This window comes from Neolamprologus multifasciatus, chromosome 13 (genome assembly GCF_963576455.1).
Source record: "Neolamprologus multifasciatus chromosome 13, fNeoMul1.2, whole genome shotgun sequence".
NCBI lineage: Eukaryota > Metazoa > Chordata > Actinopteri > Cichliformes > Cichlidae > Neolamprologus > Neolamprologus multifasciatus.
In genome coordinates, this window is record NC_140451.1 from 16,110,729 (window position 1) to 16,136,404 (window position 25,676).

At 39.4% G+C, this 25,676-nt stretch overlaps 1 protein-coding gene across 2 annotated transcripts; it reads left to right on the forward strand.

The window, feature by feature from the left end:
* Positions 1 to 1,074: 1,074 nt before the first annotated feature.
* col21a1 (collagen, type XXI, alpha 1) lies at positions 1,075 to 25,259 on the forward strand. 2 transcript variants are annotated; one of them, XR_014877594.1, is made up of 30 exons: positions 1,075 to 1,779; positions 5,864 to 5,991; positions 6,118 to 6,672; positions 6,830 to 6,995; positions 7,087 to 7,315; positions 8,417 to 8,587; positions 9,822 to 9,899; positions 11,013 to 11,087; positions 12,235 to 12,297; positions 12,723 to 12,776; positions 12,862 to 12,915; positions 13,006 to 13,059; positions 16,763 to 16,816; positions 16,902 to 16,955; positions 17,031 to 17,084; positions 17,433 to 17,486; positions 18,939 to 18,983; positions 19,077 to 19,130; positions 19,202 to 19,255; positions 20,274 to 20,327; positions 20,888 to 20,959; positions 21,295 to 21,330; positions 21,938 to 21,982; positions 22,383 to 22,415; positions 22,506 to 22,652; positions 22,759 to 22,813; positions 22,896 to 23,087; positions 23,166 to 23,243; positions 23,380 to 23,961; positions 24,004 to 25,259. XR_014877594.1 is itself a non-coding variant. In XM_085182802.1 (29 exons), exons 2-29 carry the CDS (start codon positions 5,895 to 5,897, stop codon positions 23,565 to 23,567), a joined length of 2,865 nt encoding a protein of 954 aa, XP_085038928.1. In that variant the 5' UTR covers positions 1,075 to 1,779; positions 5,864 to 5,894; the 3' UTR covers positions 23,568 to 25,259. The 2 variants fall into 2 exon arrangements, 1 of the variants encoding a protein (XP_085038928.1); XM_085182802.1 differs by having other exon boundaries at positions 23,380 to 25,259.
* The last annotated feature ends 417 nt before the right edge of the window (positions 25,260 to 25,676 follow it).

A 25,676-nucleotide genomic window follows, 5' to 3' on the forward strand; every position in this document is an offset into this window, starting at 1 on the left:
CAGGTTTATTTTGACAAAAGCACCAAGAATGATGAGAATGTCCGATCTGTGTCGAGAAATGAGCCAAAGCTATTGAGAAGGATCTTTGCCATTTTGGAGACACTGACTGTTTAAATGAGAAAGGGATTTAGATTGAAGCCTGAGTGAACAGTTTTGGAAGAGATATGAGCATTTGCAGGTGAGCTATAGTGTTGTGCTAAACTGTAAGAGTGTTTTGCCAAATGATCTTAGAGTTTTGAGAATGTAATTTCTGTTTAAAGAAATGAGCCAAACCAATGGAGAAAAACTGTAATTGAATAATCTCAGATCAGATATTTTCCAGATACGACCACTGATCCGTTCTAGATTTCTTCTAGCATAAATACACGTTCTCCTCTGTGGTTTCTTTGATGATCATCTCCTGTTGGTTACAAACTAAAGTCCACAGAGACAGGAGATTACTCAGCATTGGAAAGTCTGGTCTCACCAGAAGGCTGGCCACTCCCAGGTTCTCAGCACCAAGTTAGTATATGCCTGTGTGATCCACCAGAGTGTGCTGAGGCTCAGGGTCAACAAGGGCGTCATCAAGGAACCACTGCTGCTCTTAGCGTAAGATGATATTTCTATTTTTAGATATTTTATCACTGTGCTGTCTACCAATTTGGTTTACCCTATACAGAGGGGGATAATGTATAGAGTAGTATAAGAAGAATTGTGCAGTTTCCTTTTTAATTCTTAATGTAATTACAAATGAAGAATAATCAGAAATAGAAGTGTGGAACGCTGGCCTTTTAAAAAATCAAATCTAGTTTTATTTTGCATTACAAATCTTCATTATTACTGGTAATTAACATAATAGGAATCTTACTTTAACTGCTTGAGTACATCTACTTGTATTAAATAACTTCAATAAATTTCACATAATGAAATTAAATGTTAGTATTCCAGTTGTTTTAATGCAAATGAGACATTTTTGAGTTTTTCTTGCATTGTTTTGGTTATATCTACAGTTGCAAAGGTTAATTTTATGCTGCACTATAAATCTGTTAGTTGATGCAGAGCAGGCTGCCCCTGAGTACAAACATGATAAAACTTGTTAGTGCGGATCAAAATGAAATCTGCCTGCTCTGCAGATAGCAGATTAAGTTGTGCATTTCTAATGACTTCCAGCTGTCTGTGCAGAGAAAAGCACTGCAGTAGCTTTTCACACCTTGTTTATTGCCGAGTTGTAGAACATGATCTGCTGCCCCATTGAGTGGTGAATTGGAGTGAGTAAGGGGGAATTCAAACAGGGGTAGTGCAAGGCATTGCTGAGCACTCTTGATCCTGGTGAGGGTACCATGAAAGAATACAATATGTGTGACTCAGTGCAGCAAAAGCTGTATGCTGCTTGTCCTGCAGAAAACTCCATGTTCTCTGGTTATGCCTTATGCAACAATCCAAACCCTCAACACTTGGAAAGAAGTTCTGCTCATTACTATTATTTTCCCTTTGGACTGTTGGAGATGGGTTGTCTGGTTCACTATTTCATGCTCTCCTTATCTGCTTCTCTTTCCACCCATGGTAATTGAGGGTGGCTGCGGGCCAGTAAAAGTCCGGAGTGAGGGGGGCCGGTTTGAGAGGAAGAAGGACAGAAACAGAGAAGAGCTTCTAGAAAGGGCAGGCTTTCATTCAGCAGTGAAACATGTGCACTTCTCGCGAAATCCACTTTCTGTGAATCTGGGGCTGTGAACAGTATTGATCACTGGCTCTCAATGAGAGGATTAATGGGAATTCAGACAAGTGCTTGGACGCTTACTGGTAACTTTTGACTTCCTTTCTGTTTTTACTGACTTAAAGATGCTGTTGTGTTGTATAGGTATAGGTGTGTGCATAGCAAAACAACTGTTAGCTAATTTCAAAGTGTTTGTTCATGATCACTGACATTCACATGTTGACATGATTTTCAGTCTGCTGTGTGTTATAATGTGGTAACATTGCTCAGATTTGACTGCTTAGTTTGGTGTACTAGACTTGTTGCAGTTGCATATTGAAGACGTTAAATAAGTTATCAGTCCCTTGTTTATGAAACTATCATAAAAGAATGAATGGGATTCATCTCAGGATTTTTTTTTCCTGGCAATTTCTCCTCTCATAAAATGTTTTTTTCTGTCATATTTCTCAAATCTTTGCAAACATTCTGGATAATGCATCACTGCACTGCATGTATTGTACTCGTGCACTTTTTTTTAAAAGATATGTAAGAATTGCATGCATGTCAAGCACAGTCGTCTTCATAAATAAGGAATGAACTCATTTAAAAATGGAGATGTTTGCTGAAAAGCTATAGGACCTCTATGAGCTGACGTTTTACAACGCATTATTTAACCGTTTGGATTAGTTGAACAGATTTCCACGCAGAACAACTGATAGGGTTTGGCTTTCCCTTGTTGCTTGAAGAATTTGGCAGCAATAAATCCCCTCGATCTTGGCAAGTGCTGCACATGCTGAACAGCAGTTGTTGTTTCTGGAATGGAACAACTTCCTTTAGCCAAATTTGCAGCAGATAACTTTAACTTCAGCAATTCACGTGGAGTTAAAGTCTGCAGTTGCATTGTGCACACTTCAGAAACAAGACAAATAGAAAAATGTGTTAATTTTCTCCCGTTGCGAGCTTAGTAATAAAAAGTGCTATCATGGTCTTATTTCAAGTAAGGTGTAATTATTAAGCTTAAAATATGAGGTCTGATACTCTCATTAGTATCTGTGATGACTCAGTGTGTGTCGCCCACCCTGAACAAGTGAAATGTTATCTGGGGAAATGTGAGATATCATTTGTTCAGCAGCTTTCTGAACAGCATTTCCAGCTGGAGCTAAAGTGCTACTAAACTAAGCTTCACAAAAATTCTATTAAAGTAGAATAAAATGCAGTAAACAACAGAATGAGTGTCTTGTGGTAGCTATTTTAGACCTTTTAACTTAGTTTTATTTAATCCTCTGCATACCAGCTTCACTGTTGAAACCACCAAAAACAAAACCTGGAGGTTAATAGCGTCTGTGCTGCCTTCAATAACACAAGAGATCAGTGCGCCAGTGGGACGATTACCTGCAACACGCGTGCACCTGTTAACTCTGCTACATTATGCATGAAGGATGATGGCACGGCACGTGCAACGTTGCTTTTCTTTATCCCTCGATGAAGGATGACTCCCTTCATCATGACTACATGTGTCTGGTCACCGTCCACAGCTGGAATTTGACTGTCTGATGGCGCAAATCATTTCCATGTGGCTCGAGCAGAGGTGTAGAAATACTCGGTTTGAGGAAAGTCAGTTGAGGGGAAAGTCATCCTGGCTGGACGCTGCCAGTGAGGGGGTTTTCCAGCAACCTCCTCCAGCTCTTTAGCGGGGGAAAAAAATTCTGAGGAAAACGGCTTGCACAACGACGGCAGCTTAACGCCTCCTTCAGCTGGTGTCACTTCCACGCTGACTTTACACAGTGGAAAAACTTAGTTATGTTAAAGAGTGTGACCGCTCTTTGCCCGCACAGGAATAAAAATACTCGTGAGGCCAGGGGTCATATCCTGCTCTGTGTGTTCGTTGACCTTCACATGTCACAATCAAAAGCTTCAAAAAGGTATATGGTCAGTTTTTTCCCATCAAATTCCTTCCACAAGGCCTGAGTCTTTTACTGCATGCGGCATATCTGGTCCTCATTTGTAACCGCTTCCTTTCAGCATGTCAGCAGTTTCTTTCTTTCACGTGTTGGGAACCACTGTAAAGGATGATTTAATAGAAGAGCCAGAGAAGCAACACACAGTTGTATGTTGCACTCTCTAGTTAATTATGCTAAATATAAAAACAAAACTTTCATTGTTTTACGGTGTTGTTCATATATCTATTAGAACAAACATAATGATCACTACACTGCAATATAATGCAACAGCATTAGTGCTTACTTGTAAAATATACTAAACAAAATACAGACATACATATTTTTTTTAGTATTAAGTACTGTTAAAAGACAAACTCTGCTTTGTGCACTTGCCTTGAAACTGCTTTATTTCAGTATCATTCAATGACATTGTTGTGCAGGTGGATAAGTAGAGGCTGGAAAGTGAGATCACGATGGAGTTTGTCAATTAGTTAATAAATTGTCAGCACAAGTGAGGCTAATGTAGCAGAGCCAGAAAAGTGATTAATAAGCCGAAGAGAGTTTAAAATAATATGGAAGAAAAACAAAAGTGATTAATCATAAGTGCAAAACACTTTAGCAGGCATCTCCCCAAACTTTCATTCTCTATGTTCATTTCTGCCAAAACTTTGAACATTTTGCCAGAGTGTACAATAACCTTACTCTTAAGAATGACCCACCTGACAACATAACTGTTGTACGTCTTTAGCAGCATGCGGCAGACACCGGTTAACATTTCTCCATGTGCTGATGGGAAAGAAGGAAGAGGAGGAGGGAAAGTGTGGGAGTGAAGCTTTTCTGGGCAGGCGTCCTGTATTTGGGCCAAGGGTGGGCAGAGATTGGCAAATGGCAGCAGATTTGAGGAAACAGCTGATAATCCCACAGGAAACACTGAGCACTGGTTTTCAGAGCAGTTGTGGTCAGAGGTCCAATGAATTGTTTACTTGGTGAAGCTGACAGAGCCATGTGAGGATGTGGTTGATGAGGCTCGAAGGGAAAATGCTTAGGTGTACTGAGGCGGCGGAGGCTGTGCGGTGAGATCGGAAAAATATTGTGCACCACATGAAGGAAGGATGCGAGGGAGATGTGAGGAGATTAGTGGTGCTTATTAGTAAATATGGAATTTCTGGAGTCACGCGGGAATTGTGGCAGCATTGGAGCGAGGAAGTAAATGTAAGCAAATGCAGGATAATAGGATTTATACCTGACAGCAGCAGTGCGAGTCAGTCATGTCATATTCTGGGTGGCTACTGAGTAGTGCTGTCAACAGAGCATGATACCCTGTAGCTTTTCCTTTTGCGGTTTAGCACTCTAGGAAAAGCGTAGTGTGAAAACTTGTCCTGCATTATGTCACAATTACATTACCTTATGTGTGGCTGATGCCAAAACATACTTTTTGGGTTAGGGTTAGTTTAAGATACCACTAATAGCATTCTACTTTGAATTTAAAGCTGCTCCAACTAATATTTATTTTTAACGTGAAATAAATCAAGTACCCAACTTTAATGTGAAAATGTCACTTTCAAGGATGAATTATTAGCTGACTCTGCAGTATCTCAGCTCTTTGCATCTTTTTAAGGTCATTGTCTTTCTGTTTTTTTTCCCTACAACTTTATTGTTTCAGTTCATTAGAAACACAGTGCGATATCTGCCGATCACCCCATCTGTCCTCTGCTTAACTTGGGCCTCAACCTGACAACAAAGTTTACAGTATAGTTTCTAATAATGGACCAAGACAGCTTGACGAGACATTGATCTCTAGTAATATCTGTGGCGGAGACAGTTCTAAAAAAGAAAAAGCACAAGGGGATAAACATTAAATGCATAACTAGAGTATGAATCATTAATTCACGCAATTGCCATGACCTCAAAGAGTAAATGCTGCACAGTTGCTTCTAATTTGCATGTGTACACAAAGCTTGAATCATTCATCATCATTTTGAAAAACCCATTATGTGGCCAACATCCTTGTCACAACTTAAGGTATTGCACACCCTGTATAATCACCTACATGTGGTTTGGGGGTGAGCCAAAATAAATGTCAGCCAAGCATTTAATAATAACAATAATAACAATAATAACTGGGAAAACAATAGCCTGAGTCATTAACTTTTTTCAAGGCAAGAAATACACAGTGACCATGTCATAAATACATGCATTGTCCATTTGTTTTTCCGTGCTATACAAAGCATATTTTTCCCTTTTCCTGTAGGTGCATATTTGGAACTAGTTACTGCTCCGTAATGGGTTACAAATCAACATCCATGCACTGTGTGTTAAGATGCCTGTGCTTCATGCTTCTCCATTTCTTTAGTGCGGCTCAAGATGAAGACCTAAGAAGTAAGAATGCTTCTGTCTTCATTTATCACATGTAACGCATTGCTTATCTAGTAGCTGTTCAACTAAATAGGATTTATTAAAACGTTTTTTTTGCATTGCTAATTGTGCGCTTCTTGTCCACTTCAGGTTGTAGGACTGCACCATGTGATTTGGTCTTTATTCTAGATGGCTCGTGGAGTGTTGAAGATGTCAATTTTGAAATAGTGAAGCGATGGCTAGTCAACATAACGACGAGCTTCAATGTCGGGCAGAGGTTTACCCAGGTTGGAGTCGTCCAGTACAGCGACAGTCCCCATTTAGAAATACCTCTGGGGAAGCACTCCACCAACAGAGACCTCATCAAGGCGATGGAGTCCATTGAATACAGGGGGGGTAACACAAATACCGGGGCAGCTATTGAGTTTGCTACAGACAGACTATTTGGCCTCTCTGAGCGAGCGAGCGTTTCCAGAATTGCTGTTGTCCTCACAGATGGGAAGTCTCAAGATGAGGTTCTGAAAGCTGCTGAGGCAGCGAGGAAAAAACGAGTAATCCTGTTTGCAATTGGTGTTGGTCCAGAGACAGAAAAGGATGAGCTGAGGGACATTGCAAACAAGCCATTTTCAACTTATGTCTTCTCTGTTGAGGACTACAAAGCTATTTCCAGGATCAGGCAGGTCATAAGACAGAAACTATGTGAAGGTAAGCAGCTGTTGATTGTCGTCTGTGTTTTTCTTCTCCAATATGATGATGTTAAATGTGGTCAAATGTTACTCTTGTTTTAGTAGTATAGTGTTTTTTCTTAATATAATAAAGAACTCCATTTGTCATCCAGCCTCTTGTTCTGTCCTTTTTACAGAGACTGTTTGTCCCGCCAGAATTCCTATAGATTCCCGTGACGAGAAGGGCTTTGATATCCTGTTACATTTAAATCTGGCAAAAAAAGCAAAGAACACTAAAGGGACGCTTTATGGCTCTAAGGCCTATCAGGTGACGTCTCGTGTTGACTTGAGTGAAGCTACACGGTAATTATGGATGCTTTTCACTTTTCTTTATCATCTTTATGTATGACAAAGTATGACACGCTGACCATCTTCTATTTATCCTATCTTTCAGGAACCTTTTTCCTGATGGCCTGCCTCCTTCATATGTTTTCGTGGCCACATTGAGGTACAAAGGATCACTTGCAGAAGAGGAGTGGGACCTGTGGAGAGTACAGACACGAGATGGTAAACCTCAGATGGCGGTAACTTTAAACGGTTTTGACCACACCGTCATGTTCACAACAACCAGCAAGGCACCAAATGGGATTCAGACTGTTACTTTTTCACAACAGACAGCAAAGGTAGGTAACACTGTGTAAAGGCTGTATCCTCTGTTGTTTTGTAAAAGCTTTATTAAGTCAAAATAACTGTTGTGGTGTCATCAGTGTAAGTTCTCTTTGCCTTTCAAGACAGCTCCAGCTATTTCAGAGAACATGAGGATGTTTAAGAGGAACACAGGCTAATTCAAAACAGATTTGCATTATGGGAAAAGATGTAAAGCTCATTTAGAAGCTATACAAGTGGCTAAAGGTTGGGCTATCTCAGCTTCTAAGGGTTTCATTTGGACCATTCTGGTTCAATCTGTCTCTTGTACCTTTAATAGTTTTCTAGTTTTTACTGATGCTTTTAAGCTGTACTGGGTCATTTATCTTCTCTTCATGTTTTTGTACAACACAACAAAACAAACAGGTTAGAATATACAATAAATGCGATTTCTTTTTCAGACAGAAATACAAAACATGATCCCCACTGGAGTAAAGTTATAAGTGCAATACATACATGAAATCTTCTTTCTCGCTGAAACACCTGATCAAAATGATGATCTTGGTTCTCACTTTTAGTTCACATCTCAAAACTGCCTGGCAGCAGTTTGCTGTTATTTGTTTATAAAACTGTGCACATCCTTAAAACTGAAGAGGAAAAATGTCCTAAATGAGTATTGTGAGATTGTATGGTAGCTATGACTGCCAAACAATCCTTATTAAAGTGTGTAAGGGTCAAAATCGAATCCTGATGCCAGCTTTGTATAGCTTTGAAGAAGATCAAACTGTTGCAAAGCAATGTACACAAAGTTTTATTTTAAGTTTACCTATTATGCTCTTCTTTATAGTTTGCCATATACTCACTCACTTGTTGTTCAAACCTTCTGTTTGTGAGGGGCAGCCAATGAGAAAAAGACTGTTTTCAGACAGTGAGGGGCTGTTTAAAGGCCCATTTTACAATAAAAACTAGTTTCAAACTGTGAATCATGCAGAGCTAATCTTCTAGAGTCCAAGAAAAAGAAAAAACAACACAGATCTGGCAGTGAGCATAATAGGTTCACTTTTCATGTGTTTATCATCACACTAGGTTGTTTTAATGTGTTTTGGCTATTCTCGTTTTTTTTTCTATGATAAATGAAGCTGTTTGATGAGGAATGGCACCAGCTACGTCTGCTGGTCACCGAAGAGGATGTCACTCTTTATGTTGATGACTTGGAAATTGAAACCTTATCACTGGAGCCCCCTGTTGGCATTTTCATCAATGGAAAAACCCAAGTAGGAAAATATGTCAGAAAGGAAACAACAGTGCCAGTAAGTCTATGAGCATTTGTTTAATGAGTAGCTAAGCAAACTCAGTGCCGATATATGTTTTTAACTAGATCACACAATACCATGCAGTTTACTGCTACCTCCTAGGAGACATGTTTAACTCCGTGGGTGATAAATCCTTGGCAAAAATGAACCCTTTTGTTCACATGGTCTTATGAATCATTGTTTTATTTGTCTCAGTTGGCACCATTTGCACTAAAAATGTTGTATTAGTAGTGCTGTGTTGTAATTTGCTCCATAGATAGATATATGGAGGTCAGTTCTCAGTGAGGCAACAATAATCACGCTGAAAAGAAGAATAGATGTTCTCTGCACTCTAGTTTGATGAAACACAAACAATTACATAAAGGAGCCCGAGGCCCATATGCATGATATAGATGTGCGGGTTTCTCATGTCACCGTTGTGCCACAGTGTTAGTTAATGCAATAAGATTCACCAGAACTAAAACAAGACACGTGAAGAACTGGGAAGCATGAGAAAATCCTTTGTTTTGAAAGAATACCAACTTTTATTCATTCAACATTCCTGGGAATATTCACATGAACCACAATATTAAACACAGTGAATGTTGTTCTATGTGCTTATCCATTGTCATAAGGACCATGAATTTCTAAGCTATTTAACAATGTCAGTCATGGTATTATTTCTGAATAAACACACTTGTAATTGAAAACACATTTTTGTTATTGAGCCTTTATAAACACAGAAAGATAAAACTAGCCAATTTACACTAACAATATAAGTAAAAATAGTCATCCAACTAGAAATTATATTATTATATTCAAACCTATTTAGGTTTAAAGCCAGTGCTATTATCAAAGCTATGTGTTGATTTGTTTTTGTTTTTTTAATGTAAATTATTATTATTATGCTCACATGGTAACTGAAGTGACGCAGTCACTGGGAGCTCCTGGAGACGTTTCACTACCAGCACAACAAACCAAATAACCAAATAATGGAAGAATAGCGTAACATCACTGCAGAGCATTTGTGCACACTGAGGGAGGTCTGGCAACATGTAGCAGCTCAGCAGCCAATCAGGGCACTTATTTTTCTTCAGCAGTTATACAACAGCTGTTACAATTCATTAGTGGCAAAGCACCGATAAAACTAAAATAAGTATCGCGTAATTGGCCACATATTACAATCTGTTTGTCCCCAATATCGGAAGTTTTGTTTCTAACAACAACCTCTTCCTTTAAATTTTTTTCCCAGTTTGAAATTCAGAAACTTCGCATTTACTGTGACCCTGAGCAGAACAACCGGGAGACTGCTTGTGAAATACCTGGAGTTGTAAGTATATGAGTCTGCTAGGCCCAACACCTGTTTTTCCATCCAAAAGATAACGTACTTTCACCTACTTTTCACCTCTCCTAATTACATCTGCTTCTGCTCTGCAATGCACCCTGTGATGGCGCAGCCAAAGATTTCATCCTCAGTTAACTCCACACCTCAGACTGTAAAGTGATGCTTTCTTTCCTGTTATTTCATCAGTAGTCCGTTGCAGCGTTACAAGCGACGGTGTAAGCTCAGCATATTAATTTTAAGACACATCTGTTCATGCGCAGAATAATTTGCTGGAGGAGGACCCGTGGCTCAGCTTCAGACATGTTGCACTATATTTTTTATTGCCTGCTGGCTCTAACTGTGTTTGCAAAGCAGTGCCCGTTGTTGGCTTGGGATTTGCTACAACCGCAAAAGCCAGTGCCAAATAACTGTTTTTCATGTGAAGCTGTTGGATAAAAATATCAAAAGAGACAAGATGAGAAGCCTAAAATTACAAATGCTTTCCAAGTATCGCTACTTCTCTCCTCTCTCTGTGTGTGCTTTTCAGTGGTTTGTTTGGAATCTCCAGGATTGGTCACCAATTTTCTTTTGAATGGAGGCTCTCCGACACCTACATATCCAGTGTACATATGCAAGTAGGCTAGAGCTAAACATAGTGAAGCTGTTTATATCATGTTATCAACTCTATTTTACTATTCTTAGAATTCTTAAAAAAATTAATTAAAAATGACAAGAACAATTCATATGTAAGGATGTTATTTATTCATTTGCTCGACCACAGGGGATTGTAGGGTTTTTTACTTACGATATAGAGCGCCTTGAAGTATTTGTTTGTAATTTGGTGCTATAGAAATAAAACTGAATTGAACTGAATTTTTAAAGCCTGCACTTGTCGTTCACCTTCTGATTTTTGAGAATGTGTTGTTTTTCTCTGTTTTGCATCCTTTGAATATTATATCACTCTCTCATGTTTTGCAGCTTTAAACAAGAAATTGTGATGCATATTTTCAGTTTTAATGAGAAAGACCAAATAACCCAAAGACTAAACCTTAATATCAGAGCTTTGCAGATTATGTTTAGTGTGTGGCTGTGATTTCTTGTTATGCTTGGTTATTACAGTGCTCTGATCGCGCTGAACCGACTCCAGAACCTTGTGTTTGTCCTCCTGGATCTCCCGGACAACCAGGAATGAAGGTCAGTTTTTTTTCTGTCTCTTTCCTCACAGTCTTTGCCTTTTGTCGTTTTGCTTTGCACACAGTATATAACCATGAGATCGCTCAGACACCCTATTGCCCTGTTCATATTAAAAAAAGAGCTGAATCTAGTCACAAGATCTTTCTTTGCCTGTGTGCCAACACTGCAGACAAATTGACTTCGTTCCTGCTTTGGGATACATTGCTGCCTTGTCCAGCTCCTCAGTGTCCAGACAGCTCATTAAATATTTGCTTTAAGTTGTAGTGGACTGAAGAGATTAATTATCACAAAAGCAACTTTATCTTTAACAGTATGAATTTATGTGTAAACTCAGGAATGACAAACTGTATTAGGGCAGGACTCAAACCTTCCCTCTCTTATAGCTCAGCCTTAGTGAACTGTGTGCAGACATCCTGTAAATGACGAGCACACGTTGCACTTCACCAACAGATCAGATCCTACTAGCTTGTGAAAACAGATTGTGTCAGAAATGGTGCTGAGTGGGAAGTTTTAACACTTTAAGCTCTTAAGCACACAGTTACCTGCTGAAAACTAACAGTATTATAATTTATGAATGCACCAAGTGGTCTTTTTTTCTCCACTGAGGCTTGCTATGGTGTGTTTGTGTGTGTAAGTTTGTCTTGTAAGGACATGTACGGAGTATTGTACTTTTTTTTTTCTTAAACCAAACCAGACTGCTGCCAAAGATAAATACTGGTTGCAATGGAAAATGACCAAAGTGGGAAATAAAACCTACATGTTTGCCATTATTGATCACAGGGTATCAAAAAGCCCCGGTCATAAAAGCCGTTATACAAGGACCTCAGAGAGATATAAGCTTGGCAAAAGACTCTCTTTGTTAATGTTTGTGTTTATAAGGTCACCGGTATGCTTTTATTACATTTACTAATAGATCCAAAATGCTGGGAACATTGCTGGCGTGCAGATGTTCTTTAAGACCCCACATGGTGCATCTTACATTAGATAAACAAGCTTGCTAAGCATTCTTTATAGATAAATTAAATCAACACTGTGAGAAAGTTTACTGTTACCGGAGGTGTGTTAAATGGATTACTTTACTGCTTTGAGACTGCATGATACAGTTTTAATCACACATGGTTGAATAACGTCATTCCACTTTCTTTAGGGAGAGCAAGGAAGCATTGGTATTCCTGGTCAGCCTGGTCCTCCTGGTGCTGATGGTAAGCCTGTGAGTACTACATAGTTCAATATACAAACATAATCACCAACAGCAGCATCCACAACAGCTTTTGAGAAAACCAGTTGAGTATCTGTGTCCAGTAGATCATAACGGTTATCTTCTTATTCATTATATGTGGTCAGGACTGCTTCAGAATGTTAAAACACACTGGTAAATGTGCTTACTTTCTTAATTTTCCAGTGGTTAAATAAGAAACATCTTTGCTTATAGCAGCACTGGCAACATGGTGGTGATTTTGTGTGATGAAAACTATCCAAAAGTAAACCACATGTTCTACAGCATGATCAAAAACTCAGAAAAAGCATCTGCCCGCAGCCTAGAATCACCCAGAGAGCATGCACACAGTGGAGGGGATTCAGATATTTAAACAAACGTGTGCATCTCTTGTCTTTTTTTTATTTTTTTATTTCAAGGGTATCCCTGGGCTTAGAGGAATTCCAGGTCTCCCAGGTTCGCCGGGAATTAAGGTAAATACATAACCAGTGGATGAAAAGTCAGTGATAAGATAGAGTGTTGAAAATTTAAAGCTGCTTTCATGTTCCTTGTTTTAAGGGGTCACGTGGACCAGATGGGTACAAAGGAGAGCAAGGGAGGCCCGGTGTTTCGGTAGGAAGGTCAAATAACACTTTGTGGCGTCACACATGATTTTGTGGCGACTAACAGACATTTTTTTTAAACACAAGTTCATTCTTTCAGGGTGAGAGGGGTATTCCTGGGTTACCGGGGCCACCTGGACAACCAGGCGAGAAGGTGCTGATGTTATTTGTTATTTTCAGCTGTTGCCTCATTTCTATTCATTAATATAGTATCTAGATCCAGTTCCTTATATTTCTGTAGAAATCAGCTCAAGCATGGAAACTCTGCTATAGCTGGAAGGAAAAAAAAAGAAAAAGAAACGATAGTTAAAAGTAGAAAAACACATTGAATTTTCAAGCTAAATCTTTTTTTTATGAGATCAAATGTAGGATTGAGAGGAAATCCCTGCTAGACACATCAACTTTGAACATTGTTGCATCAATCACTCCAGAAGCCATATGTTTTGAAGATAAAGCAGATCCATTGGGAGAGTAAAAAGTACAGCATCTATAGTGTGGAACAAGAGAGCAGAGAGAGCAGGAGGGTCATCGGAGACCTTTTAAATGTGTTCATATTTCCTGACTTTTGTACCGCCATTTCCTAGGAACGTTAAAAAAGAGAACCGGGGGTGCATCTTCTTTCCTCTTGGTGTCTTGTTCACCCCGAGTTGCATCTTCTCCTTGCTTCTTAGTCTATAACTACAATATTTAAGGTAGAGGTCCTAAGACTGGATTACAAGAAGTGCGGTTAATATTTAGTTGTAGATAAACCACGTGATCTGAGAAACCAAACTAACAAAACTGATCACACCTTGACAGAGGACTATATGTGTCACATGGATCTCAGTTAGGAATAAACCTCATAATTCTGGAAAAAATACAAGTGACTAGCAACCTGCCCAGGGTTTATCCTGCCTCTCATCCCATGACCGCTGGGAAAAGCACTTTCTGACCTATGACCCTTATTTGGACAAGTGATTTTCAGAAATGGATGGATGGAATCTCTAAGCCTTAGATGACAACAAAGCCAAGTTATGGAATCAAGACTTACCCACAATAAGTGGTGCATCAGCTAAAAAGTCACACAAATAGAAATTATGCATGCTGTTATATGATAGAATACATCATATGTACGCTGAAATGTGCCAGCCACCACAACAGGTCCAAATAACAAAATTGAGAAAATTGAAATTTTATCCAGCAACAAGAAAGTCTGAAAATCTTCCTTGGAAGGACATTTTTTCATAGAAATGCACCGTCAATTAAAAGCAAGCGAAGCCTAAGTGATCCAGCATTTTTTGCTTATTCGATAACCGAAACAGCAACAACAGACACAGCAGAGTCCCTTTTATGTTCATCTGAACAGCATTTTGTGTTTAGCATTGCTTTAAAGTTCAGTAAGTTAATGCAGCTGCTGCAAACTGCATCATTTCTGTCATATCATCAGTCATCAGTGGGACCACAGGGGCCCCCTGCTATTTGGCTGAAGGGGAGAACAATTCAAGCACTTAGTGATGGTCTAAAACTTCTCTCAACTGGCTGCTGACACTTTTCTGCACCTGGAGTAAATCCTCCTGTGCCATCTGTCCCAGACACATGTGTCCAGGATGTATCACATTAGGTTTTTACAAGCTGCTGGACGGTCTTCTCGATAAGCAGACACTGCACTATTAAGGACCAGGTGAATTTATTTATTTATTTTATCCCATTTCCAGCACTCTTTTGAAATCCCATAATTGGACCTCTACTTGTGTTACATTCTTCTGGCAGACAGTGACTTACAAGAAGCGAATTTTAACCTAAGTGGAGCAAAAGCTAAATATCATCCAAATGTGGGAGTACCTCTTTTATAAACAGAGCTCTAAAAGATTTTTGTGTTACGTAATTGGTTTGGTTTGGTTTGTTAGGTTGCTTGCAGGACTCTTAAAGATATGCATGAAGATTTTACCAGAAATAGGGTCTGCCCAGATTATAAGTAATAAGGGGTTTGGAGTCAATCTAAATATGAGTCTAGATCCAGGAACTTTTGGAAGAATTCTTTACCATTACGAGAAATGCAGAAAGACATTGTCTCAGTATCACAAACTAGTCCAGATCCAGATATCTTTCTGGATCCAGGGATTTAATTCATGGATGGTGTGGAGGGAATTTTTCAACCTTGGCAGAGGCATGCAGTCTTGGATTGCTCTTGTTGAGTAAGAGGTAGCAGAGGTAGTCTGAAAAAGTGGTTTTTAGTCTCTGTCAGAAGATGGACAGAGGCTTTTCTGCCCGGACTTCACTGAAGGACATTCCACACACATTGTGAGGCCAAAACAGTGAAAAGAGCATTATTGGACTATGCATGAAATCCTCCTAGCTGTAGGAGAAAGAATAAATATTATATCATAAATTATAACCATTTGGCAATCAGCTTTAAATAGTCTAATTAAACCAAATTTCCCTTCATGTCTGGGTCAAAAGGCGTTTCCTCTCAGCTATTGTTCTGTTTCCAATGCAGAACAATAGCCGAAAAACCTTTCTTAGCAAGGACCTACGAAAGCTTTTCTTTAGGTTCCTCCCTTTGCAGAATAAACTGTTTTCTTTGGATACAAACATGTTTCAATCTGCCTTTTCAAACTATTCCCATATAGTAAGACCACCAAGGGTGCAATCTTTTTTTTCCTGGCATAGGATATAGAGAACAGAAACATGAGATGTCTGCCAAATTAAGCCAGGAGAACATAATTCAAGGTTATGTTTGTGTATTTGCAGTCTGTGGTAGTTGTTCATGGCCACAGTCATTCATCACCCTTCAATGAACAATTTGTTGCTAATTATGTGGGCATCCAGCCTGTGATATTGATCTCTGTAGTTTATTAACACTGTAACTACAATGGTGGCATTCATTTCAGCAGAAATCAATGAAAACCGCACCTCTGCTTCGAAAGTAAACACACCTGTTAGCATGAGCCCCATAGCAAAAGCTTTCTGCAAGTCACTGGTCAGTCAGCTTATAGTGCAGTCACCAAGACTGTCCTTCTTTTAAGCTCTGTGTTGTCATATAGGTTGGCACATCTTAGCATTTACAAGTAAAACTAAACCCTATTTATCAAAACTCACTGCAGCGTGAAGACCAACAACAAGCTTTCATAAATGCTTCTTTAATCCCTCTGCCATAGCTCATTTGATATCCATTGCAAACAAGATTACAGTATTATAGCCAGGGAGATTTCTGATGTGTTTTTTGAGACATTTGAGTATGAGCATGCTACTGGGTCATGTTTATTAAGTGAACAACAAATGGGGCTGAGACAGAAAGAGAGAAACGTCTACACTTTTCCAACGGTGTTTTTTGCATTCAGCATATTTTTGCAAACAGAATCTCAACAAAAATGTCGACAACCAAAGTCACTGAGTCAGCCAGTAACAAATGTCATCTTGGTAATGTGTTCCTTCTTGAGGCCATTAGCATCGTTTTGAATGCAGAAAAACAAGTGATGCAATTCCCCGTTTGTTCCGAAATCAGGCTTTTTTCCTTCTGAGTATGTGATAATCCAGTGACGCATTGTTCCCTTAACTTGGCAATGCATAACAGAAACTTTACTAATGTCTAGTTTTCGGTCAACAAGTGCAAATTTAAAAATATCCAATGATGCAATACAACATGCCACTCCCTGAAGTTTCAGTCCAAATAGTTAAGTTCACAGTTTATCTAGGCAACAGAAAAGACCACTGCTGCTGCATATTTGTCACAGAGCAGACTTTACTATGAAGTTCTCTGTCTACATTAGATTAACAAAAAGTTGTTTGCTTTTCCATCAATGTATATCACAAACAACTCTGATACTCTGGAGCAGATGTTGATACACGGCTGTCTGAAGGTGAAAATCTTTCCTTAGGGTGCACAAGGGACCCCGGGAGCAGCAGGGTTACCAGGAAAAACTGGACAAGTGGTACGTGTGCACACAATCCTGAAAGTAGTTCACAGGTTTAAACATGAAATATGCATGCTTTAACTGGCTGATTGTCTACTGTCAGGGAGAAAAAGGAAGTATAGGACCTCTTGGGCCACAAGGTCCTCTGGGAGAACCTGTATGTATAAAAAACTGAGAATCGACTCACAGCCCATCATAATTGTGTATATAATATAATTTTCTGTGATTTCAGGGTCTACCTGGGAGAGATGGAAAGGGTGGATTTCCAGGAAGACCTGGTCAAAAGGTCTGTTTGTTCTGACAGTGTAGTATGTTACAAAGCTCATTCAGGGATTAGGGGAATAATAGAGACACGAGGTTGGATGAGTGCACGCACTCCTAAAAGACTTAGTTGTTCCCCTATGTTGAAATCGAATCATGCATAACCAAGTGTCCCTCTTGTCCTTTTCCAATTCCCAGCTTTTGCAAACATCGAGCATGCAGTTCACATTTTAAATAGATGTCGACTGACTGACTCAAATTGACTAAAATGTCGGGCACTGTGATTGAGCTGGCATGTAGGTATCGGAATTGAGGGCTTCTAACTATACATTTTGATGAAATTAAATGTCAGTTTTTTTTCAAATGTATTAAGGGAGAAGCTGGAGCCAGTGGTATTCCTGGTACTGACGGAAGGGAAGGCCATCCCGTAAGTCATAAACACACACATAGACAGTGCTGATCAAAGGTTTGGTGTTTTCCAGGTTGCTTAAGATGCTGGTATTGTCTTGCAACTTTAATTGGAGTCCTAGACATTGAAGACTTGCATGAATATCATATTGTTTTTTAGATTTTAACTTTTAAGCAAAGCATTTTGAACCAGATGTGCAGACCACTGTGACTGTGGTACATTGCATAATGTTTTACAAATGTTCTAGCATGAAATAATAGTAGAAACATACAAAGAGAAGAGTAAAGTAGGCCAATGCAAGAGCCGATTTCACGGATCATGCAGGTTTGCACGTATAATGTTTTTTGGTGTATGAAGACTGCAGTGTTAACACAGTGTCAGTACAAAGACTACCCCTGACAGGCAGTAAATTAGGGGTATTTCCCCTGTAGTTCATCCCAGGATAACCCTGTTATGTAACAGACTCATGCAGTGAAAGTAACTCATCGGGGGAATGCTGTGACGCTCTGGCAAATCTGTTTTAGGAAGAAAGTCTTTCAACTGGGCAGCCACCCCACTGATCATGATTATAAGCCTCGTCCAAACGTTTGCGATGGGTCCGCAAAAGATGACTCAGTTACTCCACAAGGCTGTAAGCCATTTTCCCCCATCAGAACAATAGCGCTAGCAACGTATCCAAGGAGGCAGGATTAGAACTGCGCTTCCTCAAGTTAAAACAAGATGCAGTTCTTCTTTGTAGGTCCCAACAAGGGGATTTCTTCACGTGTTGGAGAGGACTGTGTGTTCACGGCAACACTATATACTCTCTCACTGCCTTCCTATCCCATCTGTCCTCTATGCACACTGAAACTTCAGTGTAAGGCCGCATCTGAAAGCATTTATTTAAGAAAAGATAACTGAAACACAAAAAAGTATAGTAATTGCTGCACGCTGACCTTAAAAACCTTTCAGTACATTAAACCATTCGCTTAAAAATTATTGCATTTATCTGCAAATACAGTGTATTTAACTGAGGTTCAGCTGAGGCACATAGGGTTTTTCCAGGGATCTATGTGGTTTAGTTTAAAGAACAAACTTAAATTGCAGGAAATAGTTTGATTTGGGGGTGATTACATTTACTAAATTGTTACTCACAAGAATTTAGCCTCAGAAAAAGCCTCAAGCTACTTTACTCTGCTTCTCATGTAAACTAACCAACCACATCTGGGAAGCATAACATTTTGGTAGGCATTTCTCCATCCACAAGGACTAGATAATGTTTTTTTATGGAGAGAAAATAACAACAATTGCTACTGACACAATGAAATGATCATTTCACAACAATGGTAAGGCATAAAGTCAAACGATGCCTTCGAAATTTTATAAAAAATGCAATTTCTGTTTCTTACAATGCAAATCTGTAGCACTGATAGTCATATTGTCTTCTTTGCATTATTAAATATACTAACTGGAACACCACGTTGCTCTTAGGGTATGCCTGGATTGCCTGGAAATGCAGGCCTGGATGGACAAAAGGTAAGAGCTCCTAATGTATGTGCAAAGCAAACTCAACAATGGTTTTGCTTTATTAATTATGAATATATTTGACTGATAAGATTCTCATTAAAGGGAGAAGTTGGTGAGCCTGGACCCAGGGGCTTTAAAGGATCGACTGGACCACCTGTAAGTTAATAGCTGTTCTTGTTTATGTTTGATCTGTAGAGTTAGCAACACAGTTTTGCCCTCTTTTGCAGGGTGAAATGGGATTACCTGGTGAACCAGGTTTGCAAGGACCGATCGGACTAAAGGTAATGATTTACGCCTGTTAGAACATCATGTTTCAGCTTCTTCAAACAGCTGTGATGAAAAAAAGAATGAACTGAAATAATGGCTGACTTTGATCTTACCAACAGACATTTAATACAGGATAAACTATGAGGTTAACGTGAGTTTATCCCCCTCCATAGCCCTCGGGCTGTGAATGCACTAGTTAAAAGTGAGACACAGAGAAATCAATAACTTAAGATTAATCCACATTAATCCATGCTTGCATTAGTGAGCAGCAAGCTCAAGCTTGATTGAAACTGTCTCCAATTACAATGCAGTGCAGCTCCCTCTAAGTACAGCACATCAGTATAGCATGATGTCATACATCAGTATATATATTGTCCAGCCGATACTAAATGAATTGCAGCACATGATCACATTAGTTTGGATAATGTTGAATCTTTGATGCTTTCTAAGCTTTGAGGAAAAACAAGAAAAAGTACTTGGCCGGCAGCATTGCATGTTTTGTTTGGTCCCTGTTTTGCTATAATACACTTTAGAACAAGTAACGATCTTCTGGCCTCTCCAGTGGAGCTAAATTAAGCAATGATCAGGACCTAGTGCTTTCGTCAGTGGAATTTTAGTGGAAATGTAAGCAGTCTGGGCTTGTCTGGTCTGGACACGCTGTCTCCTAATCATTTTTCATTAGCTGATCTGCTTTTAACAAGCCAATGCATATTGGTAAATGGCACACAAGTGAAAACGTAGTTTATGGACATGCAGGCACTACTTTGATTTTATGGCTGAACTTCAGACTGCAATTACAGAGGCTTGTTCAGCTGGAAAAGAAAGCACCGACTAGACACAATTAAACTTCAAACTACACAATCCCAAAACCTCATGACAGTATGCTCAAACTATGGCATGTATCACTGAAAATGAATTATGATAAGAAAGCAAAAATATCAGCCACACTCCAGTTCATAATAGGATGTGATTTGGATGCTATCTCATTGTATTTTTTCTGCAATCTAAAATGTGTTTTATCTCTTAATTAAGGGGAATATGGGTGAAAGAGGAAGTCCGGGCATAAAAGGCACACCGGGGCTTGCGGTATGTTACCATTTAAATATGAACCAGATGAGCAAGTTCTTTTGGAAGCTGATAATTAATGCAGTATATAAATCAAAACCACAGTACACACTGATTAGCCACAACATTAACTACAAACCACACTGACAGGTAAAATACATTATTTTCCTTTATTTAAAATGGAATGTTCTAGTGGGAAACATTTGGCATTTAAACTTTGATGCATACTACATACCTAAACGGTGTTACAGACCACAAAGGCAGACAATGCACCCTGCCACACCACAAACACTGATCAAGAACTGCAAAAAGAAAATGACAAACTCCTATAGAAACTCCTCAGCTGCAAAACCCATTGAATACCACAGCATGACCCCACAGAGGCCCCACTCATTAATCCAGAAGCTCTACAACCCTGTGCTAGGGTTGTAGAGCAACAGGACACCCTGACAGGTCCTATGCCAGTGTTCTGAAGGGTCTGGTTATGATGTTCTGGCTGAACAGCATCTTTCTTAAATAACAGTTATTTATTTTGTTTGCTTCCATTTTTAACTACTGGGTTTAACTGAATGCTTTTAAAGGGCAGTGCAGGGCAACCAGGAAGTCCAGGTCAACCAGGGCACCCAGGCATGCCAGGAATGAAGGGAAGCAAGGTATTTCCATGATCTGTTTTTGTTGATATCACCAGAATTTTGACATCTAGTAGAAATTCAAAGTATTCTCTTGATTCCAGGTCAGGGTTAAGTCTGTTTAGATTGTGAATTTTAAGTCCATGGTCTGGAGAAATGGCAGTTATAAAAATGACTGTACACTCATATCAATTAGCCGTAAATCACAATCAGTTTTGTAGGTAATATTTGTAATTTGTACAAAGATGCTACAAAAAGTCTGGTGTTAGTTTTCTTTTTGTGATATGCACAGACTTTAGTGTGTTTAACTTTAAAAGCATGTTATAAAATGAAACTCTGTGCCTTTGTTGTTTTCACAGGGACAGAGGGGGAATCCAGGTGAAAGGGGCGACATGGTAAGATTCAAAACAAAATTTTATTGCACTCAGCACAAGTTAAGCAGATCAAATAATGGTTAGAAAATTGAGAACACAACCTCTGTTTTAAATTACATCACCATTGGGTGTTGGATTAAGATTTGCTTCTGTCCAAAAACAGCAATTATAGTGAAACCGTGGAACCTCAAATCAAAAGTCTATTCCAGGCTTGTGTCTGCTGTCTGGAAGGATGAACCTCTCCTGATGGAAGATTTTTTGGACATAGAATTCATAATAGTTCAGTCTACTAATATACTTACAAATCCTTATTATCACATCTTGTATCTGGATTTGGAAGCTTTCACGTCAGCTTTACTTGCTTTTTTGGAAGTTTCTCTGATCTGGGATGTAAACAACATGTTTTTTTAATTTAAGCAATGCTAATGAGAATGAAATGGCTACACCCTACATTAAAACCCAATACTACTATAAATATGTGTCATTCTTCCTGTTTTAAGTGGAATTTTTGATGGACAGCACCATCTACAGTACTTTGCATATACAGCATTGGCTGAAGTCTGAAACCTGATTTTATGTGGGTTTTTTTTTTTATAATCTAATGTTGACCTAATGATTTCCGCACCAGGGGATGAAAGGTGAAAACGGAGAGCAGGGGCGGCCAGGGGGTGTGGTGAGTTAATTTTGAAAGGCTTTGTTGCATCATAACTACACGTGTAAGAAAACAGTTTCTGGTACAAATGCATAGTTTAGCATCACCGATTCATGGCCCAGTCCACCAAAATACTTACTTACCCGGGTATTGAGATTTAACTAAATTTGGACAAGAAAATATACCTCCAAAAATCAGATTATCTGTCTATATTTTGGAGTTTGATGCCTACTATTCTAGTTTTTTTTTTTTTTTTTTTTTTTTTTGGGGGGGGGGGGGGGGGGGGGGGGGGCATAATCCTAAACACACAAATGCTAATAAGTGTTACGTAGTGAGAATGATAATAATAAATGTCAATTACAGTGCTTTTCAGAATGTTTTATCATCTTTTTAAATTATTTATCATTACTTTGATTGACAGGGATCAGCTGGTCCAATGGGTCTGAAAGGAGAGGTATGTCAAGCTCAATAAAGCAATTACCTTACCTCAGTGTAACATGAATAATAACTAGTATTTCTAATAATGGGGTGGTATCCTTGCCAGAAAGGGACAGCAGGGGATCTGGGGCAGAGAGGTCAAGAAGGTCAAGTTGGACGACCTGGACAGCCAGGTCAGTCAGGCCAACCAGGCCCCCGAGGGTTGCGGGGAGATATGGGCCCTCCTGGCCCACCTGGACCCGAAGGAAGATATGTACGTGTGCCTTATACTGTACTAACAACTTGTTTGTAATAGGTTTTTTGTAATCGTGTTATGTATAACTTAGTGGTTGGTCGTGGTCTATCACTTTATATTGCAGTTAAGTGCAATGTCAGACAATCACATTCGGCAGATATGCAGAGAGGTTCTTCAGGGTACGTATCATTTTAAACTACCTGCTGAACATTTTTTATGTATTTTCCCCAAATAAAACTATCTCATTATCAATCCTTCCAGCTGAGCTGCCTCTATTGATACTGAGCAATCAGCAGAGTAGCTGTACCAGGTGTCTAAGTCAGCCTGGATCTCCTGGCCCACCAGGTCCAATGGGGCCCCAGGGACTCAGAGGTCTTCCTGGGCTTAGTGGTTCTAGGGGACTGCCAGGCCACCCTGGTCGGCTGGGGTATCCTGGGATTAATGGTCTCAAAGGTAAAATAAAGGTCAAGTTAGTCGCATATCCTAAAACTTTCTGCACAATCTCTCTAACAAGGACACTTGTGTTTGCAGGAGAACCAGGTTTCAAAGGGGAGAAGGGGAGCCCTGGTCGGGTCATGATTGGAGACCATGGGCCTCCTGGACCTCCAGGTAAAGAACATCACAGATTTATTTGTCATTCATTTGATAAGGTCATGTAAAAGTGCAGAAGCACTTTTAGTGGATATCTGGTATTTAGCTTTCAGCTGTGTTCTATTGTGGTTGCTTGTTATTTATATCTTCACAGGTCCAATGGGTCCGGAGGGACATGGTAAACCAGGTACTCCAGGCAAACCTGGGCCCCCTGGTCAAAATGGCCCAGAGGGTAAAAGTGGTAATCCTGGCATCCCTGGTGAGCCTGGTGTGTGCGATCCATCCATGTGCTATGGAGGCATGATGAGGCGGGATTCTTACAGCAAAGGCCCAAACTATTGACATAAGGCAGCATCACTGCAGGCACCAGTGTAAAGCTGATGCAGAACAGATATTCTCAGGAAGATCTCACCATTACAGTTCCTCTCTGGCATGGAAACAAAACGTACCTCTTCTGACACCGTTTATGTGACACCTTTTATACATCCCAGTTTCTTTGATGGTATTTTGTATTATTAGTCATATGGCTTTGAACATTCTTTGAAAATTTAATGGTTTTAGGAGGATTAATGATTGGCTCCAGTGAATACCTCTTATCCAAGCACCTTGTATGAGGTATCAAATGTGCCAGCCATGTAACGCACAGTACTCACTGTATTTAAGATAACTACGCATAGACTCATGCACACCATCTATGAACACACTACAGATAACAGTTTGATGGATATCTGGGTTTGTGTATAGGTAGGAAATGTAAGTGCAGTGCCTGTCGTATTAGGTGCAGCATACCAAACGCCAGCAAACATAAATGTCTAATCAAGATTTTATTGCATATCAAGAAAGCTTATTATGGTTTTCCAACACAATCTTACCAAATCTTCGCTTTGCTGACAAAAAACACACACCTGTTTACTGTTTGAGCCTTATATTTAATCTCGATGAAGAGATGAATTTATAATTAGAACTAATGAGCACACCTTTGAGTCAGAGGTGTTTGTCAATCCTGCTGTTGTCTGAAGCTGTTGGCATTTAGTAAGCTCAGAGGAAGGACCCATTTTGAGCCATGCCATCATTTACTTTGAATGAGATTTATGGCATGCACTGCATTAACATCAACTAATTACATGCACACCTACTTCAAAACGTGAGGCGTAGATTGTATGTGCAGATTACACATACAGTCAATTATGTTGAACATTATTTACATGCAACCTTTCGCTTCTTGTGAACACCACACCTAAATAAACCCACCATTTCCAGTGTGACACCTATGAGCATAAGGCCTATGTGTACATTGTGAGTCTGTGCAAATTGTTTGTGAATGCTAAATGAACGATGATTGTTTGGTCACATCTTAATAAGGCGTTACTAAAGCATTTGACTGCAGTTGGCTGACATATTTGACTCCTAATAATCTTGAAGTTTGTACTGTATGTCCCTGTGGCTGGTACACTTTCTTATATTGCCCCCTTGTGTTCCTTCACTGCATGTTGCGTTATAAGATTTTACTGCACATAGGGCAGGTGCCACATGTTCCACTAAAAAACAGAACAACAAAAATCAACACACATACACACACATGAAAAAACAATGATGATTTGTGAATTGATTCGTGATGAATTATCACAGAAATTGACACGTTTCAGCGCAAAACTGTGACTTTGATTGCCTCTTGCTGAGTACTCACTCCTGGAAGCTCGAGTTCATAAAGCATTCTGACTTTTGTGCGTGAAAACACATCACCCCGGTTACCCTCCTACTGCAATACTTCTCCATTCATTGCCATGTCTTATTTGTTCTATATTTAGGATGTAATATATATATATATATATATAAAAATGTGCCATCTATGAACACACCAACACTTTAGTTTCACATTTTAATCCATTTATGTTCCCCCAGCTTACCTTTCATTACTGTAGCAGGTATTTTTTTTTTATTTATAAGAGAGGCACATCACATTTCAGCAGTGACCTTTCTTAAACATCTTTTGTAATGTTATTATTTGGTGTGAAGGTATGACTTGTGCCATTTTTATTTTCTTTTTTAAAAACTAGAATTAAAAAAAAAATCTTTTAAAGGATTTGTGAACTTTGTTTGGCTTTTGCTGTCCTGTCTCTGAACTTTACACGTTTATTTCTGCTCTCCTATCACATCACTGATCTCATCTTTCACATGGAATCGTGGGTGTGGTTTGCACTTGGGAGTTTCCACTCAAAGTGAAGCATCAAAAGGGGATTAAGTGCGGTGATGGGTTTGGAAGAAAAAAGAGGAGAGAGATCATCGCATGGCTCGTCGAATTAGGACACTGCTTTAGGAAACTTGGATGAGCGCAGCTTCAGCTAAAACGCTCTGTGACTGGCAGGGAAACTTCAGTCACTTCAGGTTCAGGTTTTTACGCTAGATGGCGCTATGTGGCAACATCTTAGTATGCGTATGAATTTTTCTAAG